The following is a 26,174-nucleotide window of genomic DNA, read 5'->3' as shown; positions in this document are numbered from 1 at the left end:
TCTCTGTCTTTTGTGGCCTCCTGGTTGCTGTCTCCTATCATCTGAGCAGACAAAGCAGCGATCCCTGTGTACTGATGTAAGTAATCCCATTTCAAGAAGCAAGAGTACATAATGCAGTAAAAGCAAAGGGAAAAAAAGTACTGTGATTTATACATAAACGTATGAGCTTATTGAGTATTAGGTCTTTCCAGACATCGATGCATTCAGCAGCAGTCACTCCATGCCAATCAGGACTGGGAACATTGGCTCATATTTTCCGTAGATGTCTATTCTGAACATTGCTTACAACGCAGCTATCTGGAGTAGTTAGTTCCAGTGTAATTCTGATGTCATCATAGAGATGATGGGGTCTATAGCCTCCTCCCGCTTATTCCAATATTGTAACATAAAAATATATTTGTTTCGCCCAATCGTTGTTGAGATCTCTCGTCTTTCTGAACTCGTATCACAGATTGGACACTTGTACTGACACAAACTCTTATCCAATTCTGTGACTCCACCTGATACCCGAAAAGAAAGAACGTGCATTTCTGTAGCACCTTTCCGGATGTCCCAAAATACTTCAGAACCATTAAAGTGCTGTTCAAGTGTATTTGCTGTTGTAATATATGGAGATCGGGAAGGAAAGTGGAGTTAAGAACATAAGAATTAGGAGCAGGAGAAGGCCATACATTAAGATCATGGCTGATCTTCTATCTCAATTCTACTTTTCTGCTTGATCCCCATATTCCTTGATTCCCTTAGAGTCCAAAAATCTATCTATTTTAGCCTGCAATATACCCAACGACTCATCATACACAGCCCTCTGAGCAGAGAATTCCAAAGATTCACAACCCTCTTGAGTGAAGAACTTCCTCCTCATCTCAATCTTAAATGGGCAACCCCTTATCCTGAGACTATGTCCTCTAGTTCTAGAGTCTCCAGCCAGGGGAAGCAACCTCTGGGCACCTCTAACCTGTCAATCCCTCACAGAATCTTAAATGTTTCGTTTCGTAGAATCATAGAAATTTACAGCATGGAAGGAGGTCATTTCGGCCCATCGTGTTTGTGCCGGCCGACCGAGAGCTATCCAGCCTAATTCCACTTTCCAGCCCTTGGTCCGAAATGAAAGCTTCAATGAGATCACCTCTTATTCTTCTAAACTCCAGAGAGTATAGCTCAATCTCTGCTCATAGGACAGCCCTCTCATCCCAGGAATCAATCTAGTGAACCTTCATTGCACCGCCTCCAAGGCAAATATGTCCTTCCTCAAATCAGGAGACCAAAATTGTGCAGAGTACTCCAGTTGTAGCCTCACCAAAGTCCTGTACAATTGTAGTAAGACTTCCTTACTCTTGTGCTCCAACCCCTTGCAATAAAGGTTAACATGCCATTTACCTTCCTAATTGCTTGCTTTACCTGCATGCTAAATTTTTGTGTTTCCTGTACGAGGACACTTAAATCTCTGAACACCAACATTTAAAAGTTTCTTGCCAGTTAAAAAATATTCTGTTTTCCTATTTCTACCAAAGTGAATAACCTCACATTTTCCCACATTATACTCCATCTGCCACCTTGTTGCCCACTCACGGAACCTGTCTATATTACTTTGCAGGATATTTGTGTCCTCCTCACAGCTTACTTTCCCACCTCATCAATCATCTAGGCGGTCCCTCGAAACGAGGATGGCTTGCTTCCACACCAAAAAAGGATGAGTTTGCGTGTTTCAGTGAAAGACCCGAACTACACCCTGAAGGGTGGAAGATACCTGTGCATGGATTTTTTTTTAAGGTCTGGTGGCCGTTGAACACCAGCCACCGCATGGGCTTGACAGAGCTAGGTCTGTGACAAGGATTACCCAAGACAACTGGAGACCAGCTTTGCTGCATGGACCTAATGCGCACACATATCGCAGTGTGGGCTGGCCCGTGCTGCCCCTGGCCCCGAACTCGCGCCTCCCCTGGGCCCCGATCACGTCCCTCTGCTGTCTCTAGCCGCTCCTTCGCCCCGACCTCGCCGCTCCTGCTGTATCTGCCCACGACCTGGGCCTTGATGACGTCACTCGTCGCTGCCGTTGCCCTCCTGCGCCAGCACGTGCTGCTCCCTGGAGTAGTATGCCTCCATGGTGCTCCCAGACCGCTCACCGCTCCTTTTATGGCCCCTACTATTTCCACCTAGCTTTCTATTGTCAACAAACATGGATACATTGCGCTTGGTCCCTTCATCTAAGTCATTAATATAGATTGTAAATAGCTGAGGCCCAAGAACTAATCCTTGCAGCACCCCACTAGTTACAGTATACCCACCGAAAAATGACTTGTTTATCCCTACTCTCTTGTTTTCTGTCCGTTAACCAATTCCTCTGTCCATGCTAATATATTACCCCCCAACCCCATGAGCCCTTGTCTTGCATAGCAACCTTTTATGTGGCATCTTAATGAATTCCTTTTGGAAATCCTAATATACTACATCCCTTGGTTTCCCTTTATCTACCCTGCTAGTTACATCCTCACAAAACTCGAATAAATTTGTTAAACACGATTTCCCTTTCATAAAACCATGTTGACTCTGCTTAATCATATTATGATTTTCTAAGTGCCCTGTTGCCACTTCCTTAATCATGGATTCCAGCATTTTCCCGATGCCTGGCTAACTGGCCTGTAGTTCGCTGTTTTCTTTCTCCTACCTTTTTTGAACAGCAGGGTTACATTTGGAACTTCCAATCTGCTATCACCACTCTAGAATCTAGGGAATTTTGGAAGATCATAACCAATGCATCCACTATCTCTGCAGCCATCTCTTTTAGAGCCCTAGGATATAGGCCATCAGGTCCAGGAGATTTGTCATCTTTTAGTCACATTAGTTTCTCAAGTACTTTTTCTCTACTAATATTAATTACTTTAAATTCATCACTCTTATTAGCCACTTGGTTCCCCACTAATTTGGTATGCTTTTTGTGTCTTCTACTGTGAAGTCAGTTTCAAAATATTTGTTTAAAATCTCTGCCATTTTCTCATTCCCTATTATAATTTTTCATGTCTCAGCCTATAAGGGATCAATGCTTACTTTTGCTACTCTCTTCCATTTTAAATACTTGTAGGAGCTCTTGCTAGCTTACTCTCGTATTCTATTTTCTCCCTTTTTATCAATTTTGCGGTCGAAGATCAAACATGATCTTTTTGAATGTCAGAGAAGGCTCGAGCGGCCATATGGCCTACTCCTGCTCCTATTTCTTCTGTTCTTCTGTAGGCAAACACAGTAGCAAATTTGTACACCGTAAGTTCCCATCAATAACAATGAGATAAATTAGTTGGTTGGGGGATGAATATTGGCCAGTACATTGGAAGAACTCCCCTTTTTCAATAGCACCATGGGATTGTTTACATCCATCTGAGAGAGGGCCTCGGTTTGACGTCTCATCTGAGAGATGGCAACTCCAACAGTGGAGCACTCCCTCAGTACTGCACGAAAATGTCTGCCTGGATTTAGTTCCTCAGAAGCTGTGCTGATTGCAGCCATAAATTGGGATTTCTTTGCATCAATTTTATTGAAAGTTGTGGTAATGCATTTGAAAGCGAGATGAAAATGTATTTTATGATAAATTTAAAGCTGGAATTATAATTTAAATTCTAATTAGTGTTCTAGTTGCAGAGTTTGATTATGCAAATTTTGGTGATGTGGTTGCTGTGTGTATAAATGGGAGAATATGGAAAGAGTAGATGACCATAAATGTATCAAAACCAGGTATGCAGTTACAAGACATTGTTCTTTATATTTTGGAGACGTGCCGTATAATTATATAGGGTTCGAATGGGAACAGAATGTAAAGACAGTTATTGCAGAAGAAAAGCCTTCAAGGCAATATTTGAGTAGAAATTTTATAAAGAAATATTAAGGGAGATATAAAACATGAAATCCAATTATAAGTGCAGGCATGCTTCGCAGGTCAGTGATGTTGATGGAAATCCTATGGTTTGCTTCCCCAATGTGACAAATCTATGAATAATTAATTAATTATTCATTGTGTGTGGAATTTAAAATTCTTAAATTTTACTCCTAGTGAATATTCAATGAGTGTGGCCTCCGAGCTGCTGCGAGCATGCTGCTCTCAGGCCACATTCGGACATGATGTACCACGTCAGCAGTTATCTGACTGCTGCACTTCTTTCCATTCCAATTTTGTGGGATAAAACAGCAATAAAACATCCAAATAAACTTGAGGTCAGTATTGGGTTTGTGCAATCACCAAAGGCGAGTGTAGATCTGCAGGGGGAGGTTATTATTCAAAAATAAATGGTTTTGAACGAGTTACTCGAGCTTAAAATAAATGCATTACGGGGACATGATGAATTACCAAAGAAAAAATTGAGAGAAGAAATAGCAGTGTTTTTAACTACAACATATTTTCCAGAATTCTGGAGACACAAAAACTGCCAGAAGAATGGAGGATGGCAAATGTGACGCTCTTCTTCCAAAAAAAGAAATGGGGCAATTTTAGACTAGTTAATCTTGGTTGAGTTGGTAAACTCCTTGAGCCTATAAAATAGGATGCAATTACTTAGCACTTGGGGAATCATGCAGTAATCAGGGCCAGTCAGCACATATTTCTAAAGGACAGATAGCACTTGATCAACTTTATGGAATTTCTTGAATAGGTGAAGGAAATGCTGTGGATCTGGTTTACATGGATTTTCAAAAAGCATTTGATAAAGTAGCACACAAAATTCTTATGGCGAAGATAATTACACATGTAGTTAAGGGAAATGTGGCCACAGAGATGGGGAAGTTCCTTGGACTGGAAAGATCTGGGCCTAGATATTTGATCATGCTGCGCATGTGTTACAGGTATAAAATGGGCACCGAAGAATCCAATATGGAGGGTGGCACGTGTGTGCCTGTCCCTCGCAGGAGTTGCGCCTCTCACTATATTGAATCGGGCTGCTCAGTAGTCTTATTTAGGACCCTTTTGGGAAATTGGTCTGCACACCCGTCCAGCAAATCATGGCACTAATAGTCAGCAAGGATCCTGCAGGAGTGCTCTTTAAAGGGCTCATCCATTCCATATAGGTTAGTTGCTGATTTTTCCTCAGGCTGCTGGTTAACTTCTGGGCCTACTTTTGGCGATTTTCTGCATTCCACAAATGAATTCTGACATCTGGAAACCCCTTTGGACTGGTGCTGGACTGCCTTTGTTTGCTTTGGACAAAGCTTTATTCCAGTCATGGATAGTCTGGTCGAGTTTCCTTTGTGGCTGGAGGGGGAGCAGTAAAGAAGACAGGAGAAGAAGGAGGAGGAGGAGGAGGAGGAGGGGCGCTGTACTGCGCAGGAGGCCATACCCACAGCGCATCTTCAGGGAGTGCTTCTCCGAACTGAACATCACTGAGGAGCAATGTGTGAGGTGTCTATGCTTCACCAAGGAGGTTGTCACCGAGCTATGTCACCCACTGGAGCCTTAAACTAGGACAGCACGGTCTGTGGATGACAAGGTTACCGTGGCCCTTAACCTTTACAGTGACTTCAATAACATTTTGCAGTTTGCGCAGTGCGAGGGATGTCACCGAGCTCTCTACACATACTATAGCTCCCTATAGATAGAGCGAAGGAGGACAAGAGAGCACTAGTCCTTGCTTGCGTTACCAATTTTTCCAGTGTCCAAGGTGTCAGTGACTGCACGTACATTGCCCTGCATGCTTCCCATCACCAACCCAACAATCTTTCTCAATAGAAAGTGATACCAATCCTGGAATGTGCAGCTTACTTTGGACCACAGGCAGCATATCAGGCAGGTGTGTGCCCTGTTTCCTGGCAGCAGTCGTGATTCATCCTGCGCCAGTCCTCTGTGCCATCTTTATTCTAACTATGCCAGCAATCGCAATCTGGCTACTTGGCGACAAGGGGTATCCCCTTCAGAAATAACTCATGGCTCCTGTCAGGACTCCGGGCACAGACACCGAATTGGCCTACAAAGAGAGCCATGCCGCTACCAGCACTCTGTGAGCAGACCATCGGCGTACTCGAACACTGCCTAGATGGTTTGGAAGGAGCTCTGCGGTACACCCCTGAACGGATTCCCATACTTGTGGTAGGCCTCTATATGCTGCATAACTTCACTGTATTGAGAGACCAGCCCTTACCACCACCTGGGAAGCAAGAAGTGGAGGAGGAGGAAGAGCAGCACAGAGAGGAGCAAGCACAGGAGCAGCATCAACCATCTGTATAGAAAGAAAGAAAGAAAGACTTGCATTTGCCTTTCTCCGGACCTCCCAAAGTGCTTTACAGCCATTTAAGTACTTTAGAAGTATAATTACTGTTCTAATAAATGCAGCAGCCACAAACATCAATATGATAACTAGATAATCTGTTTTAGTGATGTTGGTTGAGAGATATTAGCCAGGACACTGGGGAGAAATTCCCCTGCTCTTTGGAATCATGCCATGGAATCACTTGCGTCTACCTGAGAAGACACAGGGCCTCAGTTTAACATCTCACCCAAAAGGTGGCACTTCTGACAATGCAGCACTGCCTCAGTGCCACACTGAAGTGTCAGCCTTGATTTTGTGGTCAAGTTTCTGGAGTGGGACTTGAACCCACAACTTTCTGACACGGTGCACCTAGCTTCCAGAACTCTGAGAAACTCAAGCAAGAGCACTTCACCTGATCCAACCCTTCCATATCCAATACACCAACAGACCCGCAATCCTTAACACCATGGTCCTTAGTACCACCAGCCGATTGCCTTCCTTCAGTCCAACTTCATAGGTCTTGCCCTGAATTCACTACAAATATGAACACGACACAAATTTGGAAAAAAAACTTTACTTAATTGCATAGGTGCATAACCGTTAACAGGAATAATTAAGAATCAAGCTTGTGCAACCCCAAGCGCTTGTCTGTGTGCTATATTACCTATCCTACAGCTCCAATGATGTGTATCCCCAGTGGCTACAGCTTGGAAAGTGGAAGGCTGCTGAGCATCCATTGAGGACACATGGCTGTGTCCTATATCTCTGCCCTAGCTCCTACACGTGCCTGATGATTTACAACGTAAAGTCCTCTCCTCTAACCTAGTATGCGTGGTGCCAGTATCTGAGCTGATGTTTGTTATGATCAGATCGAGTGATGCTGCATCTTCAGGAAGGCTGTCCTACTCTTCCTGAAGTGGCACAGAGGCAGTGACATTTTTAGCACCTGAAATGTAAGAGAGGGACGACGGTTAGCCTTTAGTGTGAAGGGAGAGCAAAGACAGCTGAAAGCAGCTGCAGTTTCTCAGCGTGTAAGGGGAGATCGAATTGAGAAGGGAAATGTTGGGTATGGTGTGAAAAAACCTGCGCAATGTCTCCTCTGTATTGGGTACGATAAAGCTTCACAGGCCTGGTGTTCCACAGGAGTCTTTGCAACTACCTTTATTTGCTATGTACATAAATGATCTGAACCTGGTAATTGAGGAAACAATATTGAACTTTGATAATGACACCAAATTGGGGGCTATGCAGATTGTGACAAAGGCTGTGAAAGACATAGAAAGACAAATAGGATGGGTAGATAGGCGATGGGTGCAATTCAATATGGAGAAATGTGAGGTGTGGAAGTAAGCGAGAAAGGAAGTACATCATAAATGCTAAAATTGGCAGCACAATTTGGTTTTGTATCTGGATATATAGAATACAGAAGCAAGGAAGTAATGTTCAACTTTTAGAAGACCTTAGTTAGGCTGCTGTTAGAGCAATATGTGCAATTTTGTATGCACCTCACTGTAGGAAGGATATAAAAGCAATGGGTAAGGGGGATGGAGGGGAGAGTGGTGGAGGTGGGGGGCGGAGAAACCCAGGGCGGGGGACGGGAGGAGCCACATTGCAGCGGAGGTCAGGGGGGGCGAAGTGTGTTGGAGGGGCGGGCCTGGGGGCTCTGTGCCTTGGTGCGGGGAGTGTTCAGAGTGGGGTAGATGGGTTGACTGCGCAGATGGCGGTTGGTGGGTGTGGTGTGGTTGGCGTCGCGGGGGCGTGGCTCCGGGGTGGCCGGGGCTGGGGGCTCGACATCCGGGGGTGTTCGGCATTTGGGAAGGATTCTGACGGGACAGGGTGGGTTGGGATGTGGGGGGCTGGGGGAGTGTTCCCAGTGTTTGGTGGGTCCGGAGCCGGGTGGGGGCACAGTCTTGGGATGGGGGTGGGCTGTTTGGGGCTGGGATGGGGAGAGACTTCTTCACTCGGGGAGTTGTTGGCCTGTGGGGTTCCCTGCCGCGGAGAGTTGTTGATGCAGGTTCATTGGATGTGTTCGGGAGGGAGTTGGATGTGGTCCTTGTGGCTGGGGGGGGTCGGGGGGTGTGGAGGGGATGTGGGGGGCTGGGGTGGGTGATCAGCCGTGATCTTGTTGAATGGCGGTGCAGGCTCGAAGGGCCTAATGGCCTACTCCTGCACCTATTTTCTATGTTTCTACAGTGTAAAATCTAGCATCTGTGCACACTCAGAGGCCGAGCTCCAAATCATTGTCAACACCTTCACCGATGCGTACGAGAGCATGGGCCTTACACCAAACATCCATGAGACAAAGGTCCTCTACTAACCTGCCCCGCCATATAGCACTGCTCCCCGATTATCAGAATCCATGACGAGGCCTTGGACAACGTGGGCCATTTTCCATACCTCAGGAGCCTACTGTCAACAAGGGCAGACATCGATGATGAGGTCCAACACTGCCTTCAGTGTGCTAGTGCAGCCTTCGGTCGCCTGAGGAAGAGAGTGTTTGAAGACCAGGACCTCCAACCCAGCACCAAGCTCATGGTCTGCAAAGCAGTAGTGATACCCGCCCTCCTATATGCTTCAGCGACATGGACTATGTACAGCAGTCACCACAAAGCACTGGAGAAGTCCCGTCAATGCTGCCTCCGCAAGATCCTGCAAATCTATTGGCAGGATAGGGGCACCAACGTCCGTGCCCTCGCTCAGGCCAACATCCCCAGCATCAAAGCATTGATCACACTCGATCAGGTCCGATGGACGAGCCACATTGTCCGCATGCCTGACACGAGACTCCCAAAACAAGCGCTCTACTCAGAGCTCTGACACGGCATGCGAGCCCCAGGTGGACAGAGTAAACGCTTCAAGGACACTCTCAAAGCCGCCTTGGAAAAAGTGCAACATCCCCACCGACACCTGGGAATCCCTGGCCCAAGACCGCTCGAAGTGGAGGAGAAGCATCCGGGAAGGCGCTGAACACCTTGAGTCTCTTTGCCGGGAGCAAGCTGAAGCCAAGTGTAAACAGCGGAAGGAGCGCATGTCAACCCAAGCACCCCACCCACCCGTTCCTTCAACCACCGTCTGTCCCGCATTGGTCTCATCAGTCACCTGAGAACTCATTTTAGTCTGGAAACAAGTCATCCTAGACTCCAAGGGACTGCCAAAGAGAGAGAGATTTACTAAATGTTACCAGAGAGATTACAATTACAAAGAGAGACTTGAGAAATTAGCCTTTTTCTCTTGAGCTGAGATGGTTGAGGGGTCATGTGATATAGGTGTTCAAGATTATGAAGGGTTATGATAGGATAAATAGTAATTGATTATTCCCATTGATTAGTGAGATAGTACTCAGAGGGCATAAATTTAAGATAGTCATGTAAAAAATGTTTTCACCTGGTTAGAATGTGGAACTCTGCCACAAACCATAATTGAAGCAAAATCCATCAATTGCTTTTAAAAGGAATTAGATAGTCACTTCAAAAAGAGAAATTTTAATGGGTATGGAGAACAAGCACGAGAGTAGGATTTATAAGGTAGAGAAAAATATCAGTACAAATTTGATCAGCCAGATGGCCGACTGTTGGGCTGTGAAATTTTCATGTTAAATTTTTGAAATCTAAATGTCATGAGTCATTTTCCAACCCAGTTCAATATTACCAACACCATACATTGCTATCACATCAGCACACAGCAGTCATATTCATGATGCATGACTCTAAAGGTACAGTTAGATTGGTTCAAAATAGTTTTGGGTGTCTGAAGCTGGCAGTTCAACAAGGGAGTCAATCAGGCATTCTGACTGTTATGCACAATGAAGTGAGAAATCTGAGACCACGTCGAGTAGGTAGTCTTGCACTGTTTTGAGTTACTAAGTGTCCAGCTCTGTCCAAAACCATGTTTTAGATTGGACCTCCTAGGCATTTTATAAACTCACTTTTCATTGTTTTTACTACTTCCACCCCCACACTCCTAAGCTACCTGCATGCATGCTTAAAACTCCTTGTTGCTCAATTCACTGTGAGGCGCAGCTGGCAGTATCACATTGGTCTGAGACTGGGCCGTAAAGTGTAACTGCAGCATAAGTTAGATTCTTATTGGGCAGTTTTTAAAATGCTTTTTTCCAAAACAAAGGCCAAGTACTAATTTTAATCGTTTCAATAAATGATAAACCACATAGGTTCAAGTGTTTACTATATTTAAATGAGACTTGCTGGAGATGACTGAGTCAGGACTTTGCCTTTTGTATGTTAACGTGGACAGATCCCGACAGTGTGACTGTGGAATTGTACTGGGACTTGTGTGCATATGCACTTGACTAGATGCACTGCTGTTTGTGCAACTGAGGATGTTTAATGGAGTCACCAGCAGGTATGTAGTAGTGGTATTGCAGCAGTTTTGTGCAGTGAACAAAGAGAGGCTCATGTGATATGCATGGCATGACAACCTGCAACAAATCCCTTGGGTTTCTGCATTTACCACGTGTAGTACAGTACCACAGTTTTGCATTAATAAATCCCGGAGGCAATGAAAATTCTAATTACGAATAGATCTGAGTGATGGCAAATCATGGCTGCAACAAATTACTTGCCTTAAGAATAAGTAGATTTACTTATTTCCATTCAAAATTTGACAGATTTGCCTTGTAAAATTCATGATTTTTATGAACCATAGCACAGGAATCTATGAAGCGAGAAAAAACTATTTGTTAGCTTCTGCGACAGACCATTTACAATCCACTCCATTATGACGAACTGCAACCCAATTAAAGTGCTGAGAAAAGATTGTGGTAGTTTAACATCAATTGTGGGGAAGTTACTGGAATTTCTCATCAGACAGAGTGACTCTGCTTTGTAACTACTGTTTGCAATATTAGTGGATGAATATTTATCACATTCCGGTGACATTCCTCCGCTGTTCTGGTGAGGGCATTAAAGTATTGGACAGAGGAATGCCATACACATCTATTAATTGTACACTTATGTCGCCCACAGTCATTTTTAGGTTCATGTAAACAAGTGAAGAGACTGCTGAATATAATTTTCATTCACTAATTTTAATGGGAAAATAGATGAGTATAAAAACGGAAAATGCTGGAAACACTCAGCGGGGTCATCTGTGGAGAGAGAAACAGAGTTAGTGTTTACTTTCGTTTACCTTGTATCAGAACTGGGGGAACTATCTGTAATCACTTAACGGGAGGAGTCACCTAACAGTTATTCAACAACCTCCACTTGAAGTGCTTGTCTGCTGACATCAGGCGAGGATAGAAACAATACCCCCATGGTTGAATACCTCGCTGACATTCTCTTGGGTGAGGTGCCCATGGAACTGTAAGGACCAAATGTCTTCAGGAGAAGAGAATATTACTAAGAAGCAGGGTTTAAAAAAAAAGTGATACATTCAGAATTACAGAGATAGAACTTTGGAGCTCCTTCCCATTTCTATATTTCCACTTTCTAGTGTTTAAAGTTAGAATTGTATTATATTTTCCAGCAAGAAAGGTAAATGTATTTTTATGAAAATCTGGTCAATCTTGATTTTTTAAAAACTTTTTGATGGCTTAGTGGAGAACTAAGGGCTTTGGATAAACTGAATAGAGTTTGATATAATCATAAACGCCACAGGATCATGAATGCAAGCTCAGAAGAGATAAGGTGAACATACATTAAATGCAAGGCCCTTATCTGGAGGGTGGTGAATATATTTAGCAGGGGAGAGCGATCATTTTTGCAAATTCAAACAGGATAGAGGAAGCGGCTGAGGAGTACGAGTTAAGAGTAGTTTGGGTAGTTCTCAAACTGAGACTAGTGTGATGGACTGCAGTAGCCTCTCCAGGCTTGAATGCTCTTAACTTGATGACAAATTTATCAATATACTGTATTCTAAGCCTTAACTTTTTGGCTCAAGGAACTCCTTTAAGCAAGACTGTGTACTACCATTTGGAAATTGTGCTGGCAGTGCAGCTTCCTCAACAGAAAATTTGATACAGAAATAACGTTATCTTCAATATTTGACACCTTGAGATGAAAAGATGTAATATATTTAAGGGCGCGTTTATTTGTAGGTTAAGACCTTCTCCCACACCCAAAGAAGTTCCTGTTTCCACCCCCACCGCCCAAGTTCCTGACCTCTTCTCCTCCTCCCCCTGGCCCCTCCACTGCCCTATGCATGTGCAGCCGGACCTGGGTGACGACATGCATGCGCAGAAGGAGATCGGGCGTGCATGCGCAGAAAAGGGTGGGGCTGACCACGCGCAGAAGCAAACAAAAATATTTGTGCAGATAATCACATCGTATGTTTAAAGCTGTGGCTATTCTTGTCCTTATCCATAACCAACTTGAATCTGACTGAATTATGGTCACTGGCACCCATATGCTCTCCCACTAATACCCCTTCAACCTGCCCAGCTTCATTCCCCAAAACTAAATCCAAGACCGCCCCCTTTCGTGTTGGGCTTGCTGACTAAAAAAGTTTTCTTGAATGCATTTCAAGAATTCCGCACCCTCTATACCCTTCACGCTAAATTTGTCCCAATCAATATTTGGATAGTTAAAATCCCATCTATTACTACCCTATGGTTTTTGGACTTCACAGCAATTTGCCTACTTATTTGCTCCTCTATCTCCCTCCCACTGTTTGGGGTTCTATAACACACACCCATCAGTGTGATCGCCCCTTTTTTATTTCTCAATTCGACCCATATGGCCTCATTTGATGATCCCTCTAACATATCATCCCTGATCACCGCTGTAATAGTTTCTTTAATCAGTAACGCAACCCCCCTCCCCTTTTTACCCCCCTCTCTCTTGTCTAAAAATCCTGTAGCCAGGAATATTGATCTGCCAAACCTGCCCCTCTTTCAGACATGTTTCTGTAATGGTTATAGTGTCATACTCCCAAGTGTTTACCTGAGCTCATCTGCTTTATTTGCTATACTCCTTGCATTAAAGTATATACCATTTAGCACAGGAAGACCTCCTTGCTTACTACATACTAAGCCCTGTTTCCTCTGTCTTACAGATTTGCTGTCTAGATTCCTACTATCCAATTTCTGCTTTGCTTCCTTCCCTTTTGAATTCGTTCTCAGGTTCCCATCCCCCTGCCAAGCTAGTTTAAACTCTCCCCAATAGCACTAGCAAAACTCCCCGCGAGGATATTGGTCCCGGCGCTGTTGAGGTGCAACCCGTCCGGTTTGTACAGGTCCCATCTCCCCCAGAAGCAGGTCCAATACCTCAAGAATTTAAAGCCCTCCCTCCTACACCAACTTTTCAGCCACGTGTTCACCCTCTCTATCCTTCTATTCTTATACTCATTAGCACGTGGCACCGGTAGTAATTTTCCTACCCATTAATTTTCTTCCTAGCTCCCTGAATTCCTCCTGCAGGACCTCATCCCTTATTTTACCTATGTCGTTGGTCCCGATATGGACCACGACCTCTAGCTGTTTGCCCTCCCCCCCCCCCACCCCCCAGGATGCCCTGCGTCCACTCTGTGACATCCTTCACCCTGGGGCACCAGGGAGGCACTAAACCATTCCGGAGTCACCTCTACGGCCGCAGAAACGCCTATCTGTTCCCCTAACTATAGAATCCCCTATCACTAGGAATCATTTGTTCTTTGTCCCTCCCCTTTGTGCAGCTGAGCCACCCGTGGTGCCTTGGAATTGGCTCTGGCTGCGCTCCCCGGAGGCACCATCGTCCTTACCGATACTCAGAAATGACTATCGGTTTGAAAGCGAGATGGACTCACGGAGGGACTCCTGCGCTACCTGCCGAGCACACTTGCTACGTCTGTTGTTCACCCACTTCCCCTCTACCTGCACGCCTTTAAGCTGCGGGGTGACCACCCCCTGAAACGTGCTATCCACGTAGCTCTCAGCCTCGGGGATGCACCGCATGGACTCCATCCGTTGCTCCAGCTCCAAAATGCGGAGTTCGAGCAGTTGAATCTGGAGACACCTCCTGCACACATGGTTATCTAGACTGTATGAAATGTCTAGGACTTCCTACATGCCGCAGGATGTGCACTCCACGGGACTGAGCTGCACTGCCATCCCCCTAGTTAGCCTTATCTAGTTGACAATCTACTTAAAAAGAAATAGAGAAAAGAGAGCTACTTACCAACTCACCTCATCGACCTCCGAGGCCTCCGAACTCCCAACTCGCCGATCTCACGGCCTACCGACTCGCCGACTTCACAGGGCCTACCGATTCACCGACCTCACAGGGCCTCACGATTCAGTCGCCGAACCTCCCGACTCGCCGACTCTTCCGTTCTCTCCCGGACTGTCCCCCTTTCGGATAAGGACAAGAATAGGCCTGGAATAAAAGTCCCAAATTGGGGAAAAGCTAATTTTGCTAAGTTAAGGAGTGATTTGGCCACAGTGGACTGGAAACAGCTACTTGTGGGTAAATCGGTGTCACTACAGTGGGAGACATTCAAGGAGGAGATCCGGAAGGCTCAGGCCTAACGTATGCCCTTAAAGAAAAAGGTTGGGAAAAATAATTCTAGAGCCCCCTGGATGTCTAGGGACTTACAGGGGAGGATTAAGAAAAAAAGGGACACTTATGTCATTCACCAACGGCTAAATACTTCAGAATCTTTAGAGGAATATAGAAATTTAAGAGGCAAAATTAAAAAGGATATTAGGAATGCTAAGAGAGAGCACGAGAAATTCTTGGCCAGTAAAATTAAGGAAAACCCCAAGATGTTCTATAAATATATTAAGAGTAAGAGGGTAACTAAAGAAAGGGTAGGGCCTATTAGAGACCATGAGGGTAATCTTTGTTTGGAGGCGGAAGATGTTGGTAGGGTTCTTAACGAATACTTTGCATCTGTTTTCACAAAGGAAAGGGGCAGTGCAGATACTGCTGTCGAGAAGGAGTGTGATATTCTGGATGAAATAAATATAGTGAGAGAGGAAGTATTAAAGGGTTTAGCAGCTTTGAAAGTAGATAAGTCCCCAGGCCTGGATGAAATGCATCCCAGGCTGTTGAGTGAAGTAAAAGAGGAAAAAGCAGAGGCCTTGACTATCATTTTCTAGTCCTCTTTGGATCTAGGCATGGTGCCAGAGGATTGGAGGACTGCTGATGTAGTACCCTCCTTTAAAAAGGGAGAAAGGGATAGGCCGAGTAATTACAGGCCTGTCAGCCTAACCTCAGTGGTGGAAAAATTATTAGAAAAAGTCCTGAAAGACAGGATAAATCTGCATTTGGAAATGCAAGGATTAATTAGGGACAGTCAGCATGGATTTGTTAAGGGAAGATTGTGTTTGACCAACCTGATTGAATTTTTTGAGGAGGTAACCAAGAGGGTCGATGAGGGTAGTGCGTACAATGTAGTATAGATGGACTTTAGCAAAGCTTTTGACAAGGTCTCACGTGGTAGACTGATCATGAAGGTTAAAGCCCATGGGATCCAGAGCAAAGAGTAATGATTGATGGATGTTTTTGTGACTGGAAGGATGTTTCCAGTGGGGTTCCGCAGGGCTCAGTACTGGGTCCATTGCTTTTTGTGGTATATATCAACAATTTAGATTTGAATATAGGGAGTATGATTAAAAAGTTTGCAGATGACACTAAAATTGGCTGTGTGGTTGATAATGAAGAGGAAAGTCATGGGCTGCAAGAGGATATCAATTTACTGGTCAGGTGGGCAGAGCAGTGGCAAATGGAATTTAATTCGGAGAAGTGTGAGTTGATGCACTTTGGAGGGCTAATAAGGAAAGAGTATACACATTAAGCAGTAGGCCATTTAATAGTGTAGATGAACAAAGGGACCTTGGAGTGCTTGTCCACAGATCCCTGAAAGTAGCAGGCCAGGTGGATAAGGTGGTTAAGAAGGCATACGGAATGCTTGCCTTTATTGGCTGAGGTATAGAATATAAGAGCAGGGAGGTTATGCTTAAATTGTATAATACTTTGGTTAGGTCACAGCTGGAGTACTGGATGCCGTATTATAGGAAGGACGTGATTGCACTAGAGAGGGTGCAGAGGAGATTTACTAGGATGCTGCTTGGAATGGAGAATCTTAGTTATGAGGACAGATTGGATAGGCTGGGTTTGTTCTCATTGGAACAGAGGAGATTGAGAGGAGACCTCAATGAGGTGTACAAAATATTGAGGGGCCTGGACACAGTGGATAGTAAGGGTCTATTTCCATTGATGGAGGGGTCTATTACGAGGGGCATAGTTTTAAGGTGGCTGGTGGAAGGTTTAGAGGGGATTTGAGGGGGGGCTTCTTTACACAGAGGGTTGTGGGGATCTGGAACTCGCTGCCTGGAAGAGTGGTGGATGCAGAAACCCTCACCACCTTTAAGAGATGGTTGGATGGGCACTTGAAGTGCAGTAACCTGCAGGGTTACGGACCTAGAGCTGATAATTGCGATTAGACTGGATGACCTTTTGTTGGATGGCGCAGATATAATGGTAAGTACTGCAGGGAATAGAATATGGCCAGGGTGATCTGGATTAGTTTCGATCGCCTGGATGGGTCGGAGAGGAATTTTCCCAGATTTTTTTCCCTAAATTGGCCTGGGTTTTTATCTAGTTTTTGCCTCTCCCAGGAGATCACATGGCTCCGGTTGGGGTGCAGTGTAGAATGTTTCAGTATAAGGGGTATCGCAGTTGTGTGAGGCGGACTGGTTGGGCTGGGTGCTCTTTGCCTTTCCATCATTGTTCATAGATTTATATGTAACCTGAAGTTGCATGTTCAGCCATGAACTCATTGAATGGTGGTGCAGGCTCGAAGGGCTGAATGGCCTACTCCTGCACCTATTTTCTATGTTTCTATGTTTCTAACCTTTAGGGCTGCTGACCAAGGGCCGTGTGGCTCTTTGTCAGCCGGCGCGGACACGATGGGACGAAATGGCCTCCTTCTGCGCTGTAAATTTCTATGTTTCTATTATATATAGGCATGAAAATAATTCTAATTTAAATTGATATTTCTGAAAAAAAAATTGCAATTGTTAGCCTGGGAGGCTGCAATACTGCTACAATTGACTTCAGTGCCCCTGGACTAAAGAGGGGGAAATTGTCCAGAGTTCCTGCTACAGATGATTACTGTCCAGTGACCCTTGCTAGAAAGTTTGTATACAGACATCAGGCATACACAGCATCTGGCTCAGCTGTGATGCACAAAATCTAGGCTGACATTTCATTGCTGGGGGAATGTTGTATTGTCGGAGGTGCTTTTTCTCAGATGAGACGTTAAATCGAGGCCCCGCCTGCCCTCTTGGGTAAGTAAAAATTCCCACAGTAGGGAAGCTTTTCCAATGTCCTGGCCAACATTTATCCCTCACCCAAGAGCACTAACACAAATCATTTATCTTGTTTGTGGGGCTTTGCTGCGCTAATATTGCCTGCTGTATTTACTACATTACAACAGCGACTACACTGAAAAGTACTTAATTGGCTGTAAAGCTCTTTGGGACAACCGATGTTGTGAAAGGCGCTATATAAATGTAATTTTTTTCTTTTTTTGGTTGCTTTCCTCTCCTCATTCTCTCCCTCTCCCTTTCCCTTAATCCCTCTCCTGATCCCTCACTCCCTCTCCCAACTTGCACATGAAGAATGGCCAATTGAACAAGGTATTGTAGGGGGCCCAACAACCATGGAATTGTATCTCAAGATGGAGCAAGAGCATCAAGAGAAAGGGGAGGGGGAAAATGCAGATCAAATTAAAACATATATAAGTAATTGTAATTGTGGCATAGTAATTAGTGAAGAGTCTTAATCCTGCCCTGACCCAGGTATTGTGTAAGCCAGGTTATAATTTAACACTCTTGGTAACCAGTTCTAATTATCCAGATACTCTCCGGTTATTGCAGTATTCTTTCTGAAAGTGATTTAAAAAAAAAAATTATTTTCAAGTTTGTTTTTGATTTTACCAAAGTTCCCACTGAGATACATTCCTAAAATATTTTATGGTTATAACATTTTATTGGTTGAACAAAAAGAATGAACATAACCATGAGAACAAAAATGTAATTCGTGCTGTGGAGAGTCCCTTCTGCTTTGTTTTAAATGCATCTCCACACTGAAGAACGGTTTAGATCCTTCACAAAGGGGGAAAAATGGGGTTAGGCCGTGTTGAGGGGAACAGTGATGATCCCATTGATGAAGTTAATATCTTCAAGTGTAAAGGTTGTCGAGTAATTAAAAGCTATTGTTTGCTTTGAAATTACAGATCCTTAGTGAGATCAAAAATCTTTCCAAATACTGATGATAAAAATCCTGAAGACCCTCTAGCAGAGGTAAAAGACCCCCTACCGGAAAAACTGAAGCAGTCTGTTGTAAGTAATATTTATTTTTTATGAATTACTACTTGGATATATTTTCAATTTTATCGTCTATAAATAATTTTCAGATATACTGCTTTATTTAATTGTTCTTGGGATATGTGTGGACACAGACAAGGGCCTGGCCATGTTATGGTGACAGGTTCTTTGAGATTTTATAGCAATCCAGTAGCTTTCGTGTTATTCTTGTGATGCAAGCCCACAAATTGCTCGATGCATTTAATTCACTTTCACAAATGGCCACGATGGGGTTTGAACACTCAACCTCTGGGATGCTAATCCACTAAATTTAACCCCTATTTACATGGAGTTATATTAAGGTTCGCCTGTGTCACAGGTCAGCTTTTGTGTGTTGTTTCTCCATCCCCCTCCCCCCACCGGCAACTTTCCCCTTTGTTCTCCTGAAGACACTGACTCATGATGGATGCAGTTCCACAAATGATCAAATGATGGTGTCCTTTGGTTAGTTTACCCATGGCTGCTCTTGAAGTAAAACTCTTAAACGTGTTAGCAGTTTATGTGATCGCTGGGAGTATCACAGATAAATTTGAACCTATCCTCACCCAAAGTTCCGGAACCTAGGCTTTTTAAAAAAAACTTCCCCATCTAAATGCACATTCACCTCTGAGTCAGAAGGTTGTGGGTTTAAGTCCCACTCCAGGGACTTGAGCACATAAATCTAGGCTGACACACCAGTGCAGTGCTTTGGGAGTGCTGCATTGTCGAAGGTGCCGCCTTTCAGATCACATGTTAAACTGAGGCCCGTCTGCTCTCTCAGGTGGACATAAAAGACCTCATGGCACTATTTCGAAGAAGAGCCAGGGGAGTTATCCCCAGTATCCTGGCCAATATTTATCCCTCAATCAACATCATAAACAGTTTATCTGGTCATTATCACATTGCTGTTTGTGGGGGTTGCTGTGTGCAAATTGGCTGCCATGTTTCCCCCATTGCAATAGTGACTGCACTCCAAAAGTACTTAATTGGCTGTAAAGCGCTTTGAGACGTCCGGTGGTCGTGAAAGGCACTATATAAATGCAAGTCTTTCTTTCTTTTATAACTTATCTCTGGACAATGATCAAAACCAACATTTTCTTGCTCTATGTAACTTGACTGAACACTTGGACAGTGTTTTTGTCAACGGAGTCATTGGGGTAGCCAAAGATAGGGACTTAACAGAGCCTCACAATGAAGGGACTAATTTAAGGGGAAATTTAACAGGAGTTATTCATTAAATATAATTGTTAAAATGATTTGGCACAAACAGTTCAGGAAACAGCTATTGATGTTTTTTGTTTCTTCTCCAGAGTGAGCGTTTACAGTCCGACCTGATAGTTTGCACAGTCATTGCCGTGTTATACTTTGCTATCCACGTCAGCACAGTCTTCATTGTCCTGCAGGTAAATAGCTTGACTTTTCCTTTTGCAGCATAGCATGCAAGAAACCACGGTCCAATGAGTTTATGAATAGTGGCAAATACAAACTAGTAGGTTGGATGCTGTTTTAAGGAAGTATCGGGTGAAAAAAATCTTCGGGCAGAGAAAGATTTTGTGGAATGCTCTATGCTCTGCTCTTGAATGGAAACTGCCAAAACTGCATTATTACCCTCTGTATGTAAGCTCTACTTGAGAGACATAGATTTATTATGGTTATGTAGTGGTTAGTTGCTTGAGCCAAATGTTGAACTCTACTGTATTGAGTATGGAGAAAGAATGATGACTGGAACCAAGCAAAGACATAATTCCTCTAAACTATATAAGGGAGGAATGTTTGTTAACCGTACACAGAGCATGTTCCTTAGAATTCACTCATTAGGAGCAGAATTTTATTACGTGTGCTAATCATTTTTTTTCTTAGAACAAGGCAATGCTTCAGTGAGGGACAAGCTATCAAGTAATGGTAGGGGCTTTTCATTTGGGAATAAGACAGAATGCCTGGAATTCAAGTATTTATGTGAATAAATCTCCATTTAGACTGCAGACTCAACTGTGCAACAACCTTAATTGCAATTACTGTCTGGCTACAAATTATCTACCCTTTTGTAAGCATCATTTTTCCATTACCCTCTTCAAAGTGTGTAATTTCAGAAACCCTCCTGACTTTCAATATCTTTTCCAATTGCTGTCAAATGAAAGTCCTCTTCCTTTCAATGCAATACTTCTAGAATTTACTGGCCAACTGACTTTTTCGCCACAACTAAAATGCAGTTGACTACTCAAACGTGAATGATGTTATGTGACGGGCAGTTTCACAGAGCCCATTGTACTGGGCCTTTATTCACATCCTTGGTAGACTACGTATAAGTGTCCTATCAATTTCAGCAGAGATCAGCCATGATCTTATTGAATGGCAGAATAGGTTCGAAGGGCTAAATGGCCTACTCCTGTTCCTATGTTCCTTAAAATCTACTGTTTAAAGTAATGTTAAGTTATGTGTCAAATAAAATGGTTATCTAGTTTCTAAATCCAATCCAAAATGGTATGAGAGCAGCTTAAAACTGTCTGAGGCCACTATGACTTCACTTAATGAGTGAAATTGTGCTATGCTATATTGGTGCATGAACCCCACTGAGTGCAGTAGATTTAACCAGAATTACTTTGGCACAAATTATAATTTTTAAACTATTTAGTCTTTTTAAATTGTGAAGTAACAGTAAACAAAATTGAAGTTTGAAATTGATTTTTTTATATTTAAATTTATTTGCCGGTCACGCTCCAGCCAGTGAGTCGCAGTTATCAATGTGCAAATCGGGAGATTAAGAGATACACCATGAGTTATGAATCTCTGGAACTTGGAACACCCTGGTCGATTTGCGCCACTCCCCCATTTGCTTCGCAAAAACAGCATGTCTTCCTTGGCCTCTTTTTAAGAACATGTTGGATTTGCACATTAATTGTCCATTAAACTCACCACAGAAAGTTAAGTGTGGTAATTAACAGCATACGTACTTTTTTAATGTTAATTGTTAATGCAATGTTAATGAACTTCTCTGGCCCAGAAATTGAACAATTTAAACTGTGGAGTCTCATTCTTTCAGGTGGTAAATTGTTTTTGGAGATTTTTAAAATGTTAGCTTTTACATTTTAACATTTATTTTTACTTTGTCTGTCTGTCTTTCTTTTTCTTTCTCTCTCTCAATCCAATCTTTCTTTCCTTCTCTTTATTTCTCTTTCTGTACCTGATTTGACATTAATTCACCTGCTCGAATTCACCATTCACTGAGGGCCCCGATGCCCTGTTGCCCTCGCTATGCTATTATCAGCTTGGACTTCCAGCAAGTAATGGCCCAAAAAAATTTAGAGCTGAAGGGTGCCGCAAATAGTAACAAACTGGGCAATCCACGAGACATTCCAGCAAGATCTGGCCCAGTTTCATTTCTGCTGTATATTAGTTGTTCAGTACCATTGTTGATCCTTGGTTAATGTGTTTTTTAGATTCCATTTGCGATCTGTATATGTGGGATTACGCAATTGAGAAATGATCAGCATTATTTTACAAATTGCTTTCAGCAATTTTTTTTTGGCGGGTGGGTGGTGGGGGAGTGAATATCTTTGGTGTTGTAAGCTAATGCCATTGTTTCCTGGATTCTGTGGCAAATTTTTCAGAAACAGTTTGAAGAGTTATGCATCTACAGTTAGCCACTTAATAGGCAAATGTACATAACAAATTCTGTACACAGATAAAAGCTTTGAAGTATTTGTAAGCAGGAAAGAATAATAGATGTGAACAGTTATTGTTGAAATGTGAATCACCATTAAATGTTCTTAATTGGGGTTGTTGAATTAAGAACTAACTACTGCAAAGTCCTTTCCAGTGGCACCTAGATTATCTGTCATTCCTCGCTGGTTAGTGGAAATTTGTGGATAATCAAACTTCCACTAGAGTGAGGAGTGCATTAGTTAGTTGCTCAGGGGGAGTGAGCAGCTTGTTATATATGGTCAGCTTAAGAGAAAGATTGCAAGAAAGCCACATACAAGAAGCTGCTCTGTTTACACAATGAAGTGCAGTCAACATAGGAAGAACCTTGCATCCACCATCAGCTGTACTCCTATCGTGTAAGAGTCCCGTAAGACACTTGTTATTATGGACGCAGTTTCTGTGTGGCTGCATAAATCAAGGAAGGTAGCTTGGGGGGAAAAGGAAAATTTGCTGGATTTTAATGTTTTACATTGTTATTCAAAGCCGATTCTTGTGAACTGCCTTGTGTTAATCTTCCTTTTTGGATCACCTGTGAAATTTTAACCCCTTTGCTTCTCTGTCCTCAAAATAAAGGGGGTGAATAAAGAACAATGTTTACAGTAATGGCATGAAAAGGGATACAAAATGTCCAAAGGCCCCTTCATGGTTTCTTAAATTTTAAGAAATTAAACTTGCATTTATATTCTGTTAAAATATCTCGAAGTGCTTCACACGGTGAATTATCATTAAGTACTGCAGACTGAGTATACTGAAGTAAATGTATTGACTGAGTATTTCTTTTGTCTCTCAGCCTGTCCTCAGCTATGTGCTGTATGCCCTAGTGGGTGCAGTGGGATTTCTAACACATTATCTGCTGCCCCAGCTCAGAAAGCAGCTCCCTTGGCACTGCTTCTCTCATCCACTGCTGAAAACCAAGGAGTACTATCAGTTTGAAGTGAGAAGTAGGTACTCCTCTAATAGCTATAGAACAATAACTACAATTAATTGTGACTGTCCATAAAGGTGGGATGAACAGTTCATTGATTTGATTATTGCACTGTAATATCTCAAAGTAATGTAATTCAAAGTGGTCTGGCAATAGTGTCACTGCAGCAATTACCAACATATTGATATGATATTGTGATGAGAATAGCTCCATTTTCAGGAGAGAAGCAAGTTTGAAATGAAAGTGGTCTTTAAAAGCGCAAAAGTGCATTAAAAAGAATTGACTGAGGCAGCTCATAAAATGGCCTGAAAAGTTATTTTGGGGGAGATATTAAGAGATAAATGAAACAGTGAAGATAATATCAGCCCCAGGTGGGGTTATATCACAAGTTCCTTCTTTGCCAATTTTCCATTTTATTGGCACATACCTACTTCCAGTACTGCTAAGTATGTAATTGGTATTTTTTTTAATTGAAATGGTGGAAAGAAACATTTCTGTAAGTTATCAAAATGCAAATATTATTAAAAGTCATTTGTAAGTTTCACTTTTTATATCGGAGAAGAAAATTCTAACTTCACACCGTTGGCAAATAAAGTGCCTTCCCTTGTGCTTTTCATTTCAGCCTAGAAATGGTTTCAAAGTGTTTAAAGTATTAAGTAGAAAGTGTGTTAATCTATTTGTGTAATTATAATACTTTAATTACTAAAAGCGTGAGTTGTGTATTTGTAGAAATATTTTAGTCGCAATGATACCCCAGTCACTGACAATAGGAATAATTCAATTATTAATATTTATATATGTGCTGAAAATGAATTCTTGAGGCATCTGCAGAGTGACCAGTTTGGCCCTGGTTATGCGCTGATGATTTGTTTAGCAGCGCGTCCTTCCGTAAGCTATCTCAACCATTTTCTTCTCACAGATGCTGCCCATGTCATGTGGTTTGAAAAGATTTATGTTTGGCTTCTCTTTGTGGAAAAGAACGTAATTTACCCACTGATTGTCCTCAATGAGCTGAGCAGCAGCGCTAAAACGATAGCTAGCCCAAAGAAACTGGACGCAGAGTAAGGTGTTTCTCTTTATTATTCTCTTCTTCGCCTATGTCCCTAATAATATATATTTGTTATCCTTTATAAGTTCCCTGTGCCATATATAATTTCTGGCAGAGCCAATAAGTATTCGATCACTTCATAGATCTTAGCAACTTCTTAGAACTCGATCTGCTGTGAATCTTAAGTGTTGTCCATGTTTTAATTTAGATCCATTTCCACAAATTGGGAAGTGCTTTACCTCTGCTTGTCTCTTTCCTCCTGGGTTATCCGTGGAGATTGGGTAACTACTTGTGAACCATCAAGCAGCTATAAATCTATATTCGTAGTGTTTTTTAAAATGTTTTTTTATCGTATAATAAATGATTTCCCTTTGTGTTACTCACAGAATTTTTTTTCCAAATGTCATGCAGTTGATACATCTGACTAGGTTTGCTCATAAATATATTTTGATGCTAGTCCAGGAACCTGGGCATTTCCCAGGCATAGGCTTTCAGCTCAGAATAATTGCTGTCATTTAAGGTTCTTGAACTTCTAATTTTCCATGTGCAATTGTAATGGATCCCTTCTGTTTCTTGCGGAGTGAAATTCTTTGATCTGATTAACAGTGATAATGCCACATGGAAGGCATGGAACAATCAGAAAGTTGCACTCATACATTCATAGAGACACAAACCTTTTTTAATGCATTGATTTATTCAGTAGTAAATAAGCAAATGTATCTACTTACTAAATAGAAAATGACATTTTTGATTGGAATAGAATTTGAAATTTTTCTTGCAGTTCTTTTTGATAACCCTAATGATTCAATCCTCATATTTTTGCTTGACGAGCTAGTTAGAGTTGATTGCTTTAAGTATGGTACTCTCAAGAACCAATTCTGTGCTCTCCTCTAGGTTTGGGGCACTAATGATCACCATTGCAGGGATGAAATTGCTTCGATCTTCTTACAGTAGTCCCACGTACCAATATGTGACGGTTATTTTCACTGTGCTCTTCTTCACCTTTGACTACAAAGCTTTTTCAGAGACTCTGCTTTTGGATCTCTTCTTCATGTCCATACTGTTCAGTAAGGTATGTTATTATAAGAGCTAAAACATAGTTGACTGATATAAGACAAACAGTATGCAGATCTTTCTAGCATTGACTGAGAGCTAAACAGAGATAGAGGGGCCTTGCACAGTTCATTGATTTCTGTATTGCATATAATCATAGATTGTAGGATAACAAAGATAATCACAAGGAAGATCTACTTTGCCCATTGTGTGTTAACTAAGGAAGGAATGCAAAGTAAGTAAGGCTATACCCTGTAACATTGGTATCAAAAGCATCATCAAACTGAAATGGAAGAAAGATTAACTATTTTTCTGGAAATCCAGCTGCAACCAACTGGTGAAATTATTGACACATCTGATGAAATAATTGTGCACAAGCCTACTGATAATGCTTGAAGAAGCAGAGGATTTGTGAAATTAAATAACATGCACATTTTGAGATGGATAAAGTATCTTCAGTGAATCTCAATTATGTTGCATATTAACTCTTAAAAGTTTGGCATTTGTTAGCAATATTGGGTCATAATTTGCTGTAGAAGGGCATCAAACGGTGTTTGCTGTTAACTAGACCTGCCCCTGCACATTTAGGTTTTAAAAATTTTTTACGTGGCAAGTTGCTGAAAGTGCAAGCTGATAATGGCACAGCGAGGGAAAGAGGCTATCTGGGACCTGAGTGAACAGGGCAAGCAACTCTCCTTAACCAATCAGATTGAAAGATTGTGAAATTATCAGCTCAAGGACTGAGAAGGAAGTGTAAATTAATGTGGGTGAATTCAATATCAAATCAGGTACACAAAGCGGGGGGGGGAAGAAAGATTGGATTAAGAGAGGGAAAAAGAAACAAAGCAAATGTTTAAAAAAAATCATTTTTAATTTTACATTTTTTAAATATCCAGCATCAATTAATACCTGAAGGAATGAGACTTGTAATAGTTAATT

At 42.4% G+C, this 26,174-nt stretch overlaps 1 protein-coding gene across 4 annotated transcripts in view; it reads left to right on the top strand.

Annotated features, from left to right (window-relative positions):
* Positions 1–26,174, top strand: part of pcnx1 (pecanex 1) — a 320,670-nt gene that overhangs the window by 232,107 nt on the left and 62,389 nt on the right. For all 4 annotated transcript variants that reach the window (XM_070878882.1, XM_070878880.1, XM_070878879.1 and 1 more), the window contains 6 exons: positions 1–76; positions 18,399–18,504; positions 19,818–19,910; positions 23,000–23,150; positions 24,054–24,195; positions 25,077–25,254. The exon at positions 1–76 is cut by the window's left edge and continues 34 nt beyond it. In XM_070878882.1, coding sequence (XP_070734983.1) covers positions 1–76; positions 18,399–18,504; positions 19,818–19,910; positions 23,000–23,150; positions 24,054–24,195; positions 25,077–25,254 — 746 coding nt within the window. The remainder of the gene's footprint in view (positions 77–18,398; positions 18,505–19,817; positions 19,911–22,999; positions 23,151–24,053; positions 24,196–25,076; positions 25,255–26,174) is intronic.

The sequence above is a fragment of the Pristiophorus japonicus genome, chromosome 4 (assembly GCF_044704955.1).
Source record: "Pristiophorus japonicus isolate sPriJap1 chromosome 4, sPriJap1.hap1, whole genome shotgun sequence".
Taxonomy (NCBI): Eukaryota; Metazoa; Chordata; class Chondrichthyes; family Pristiophoridae; genus Pristiophorus; species Pristiophorus japonicus.
The sequence above is the reverse complement of the archived record's forward strand: the minus strand, read 5'-3'. Positions and strand labels throughout refer to the sequence as shown.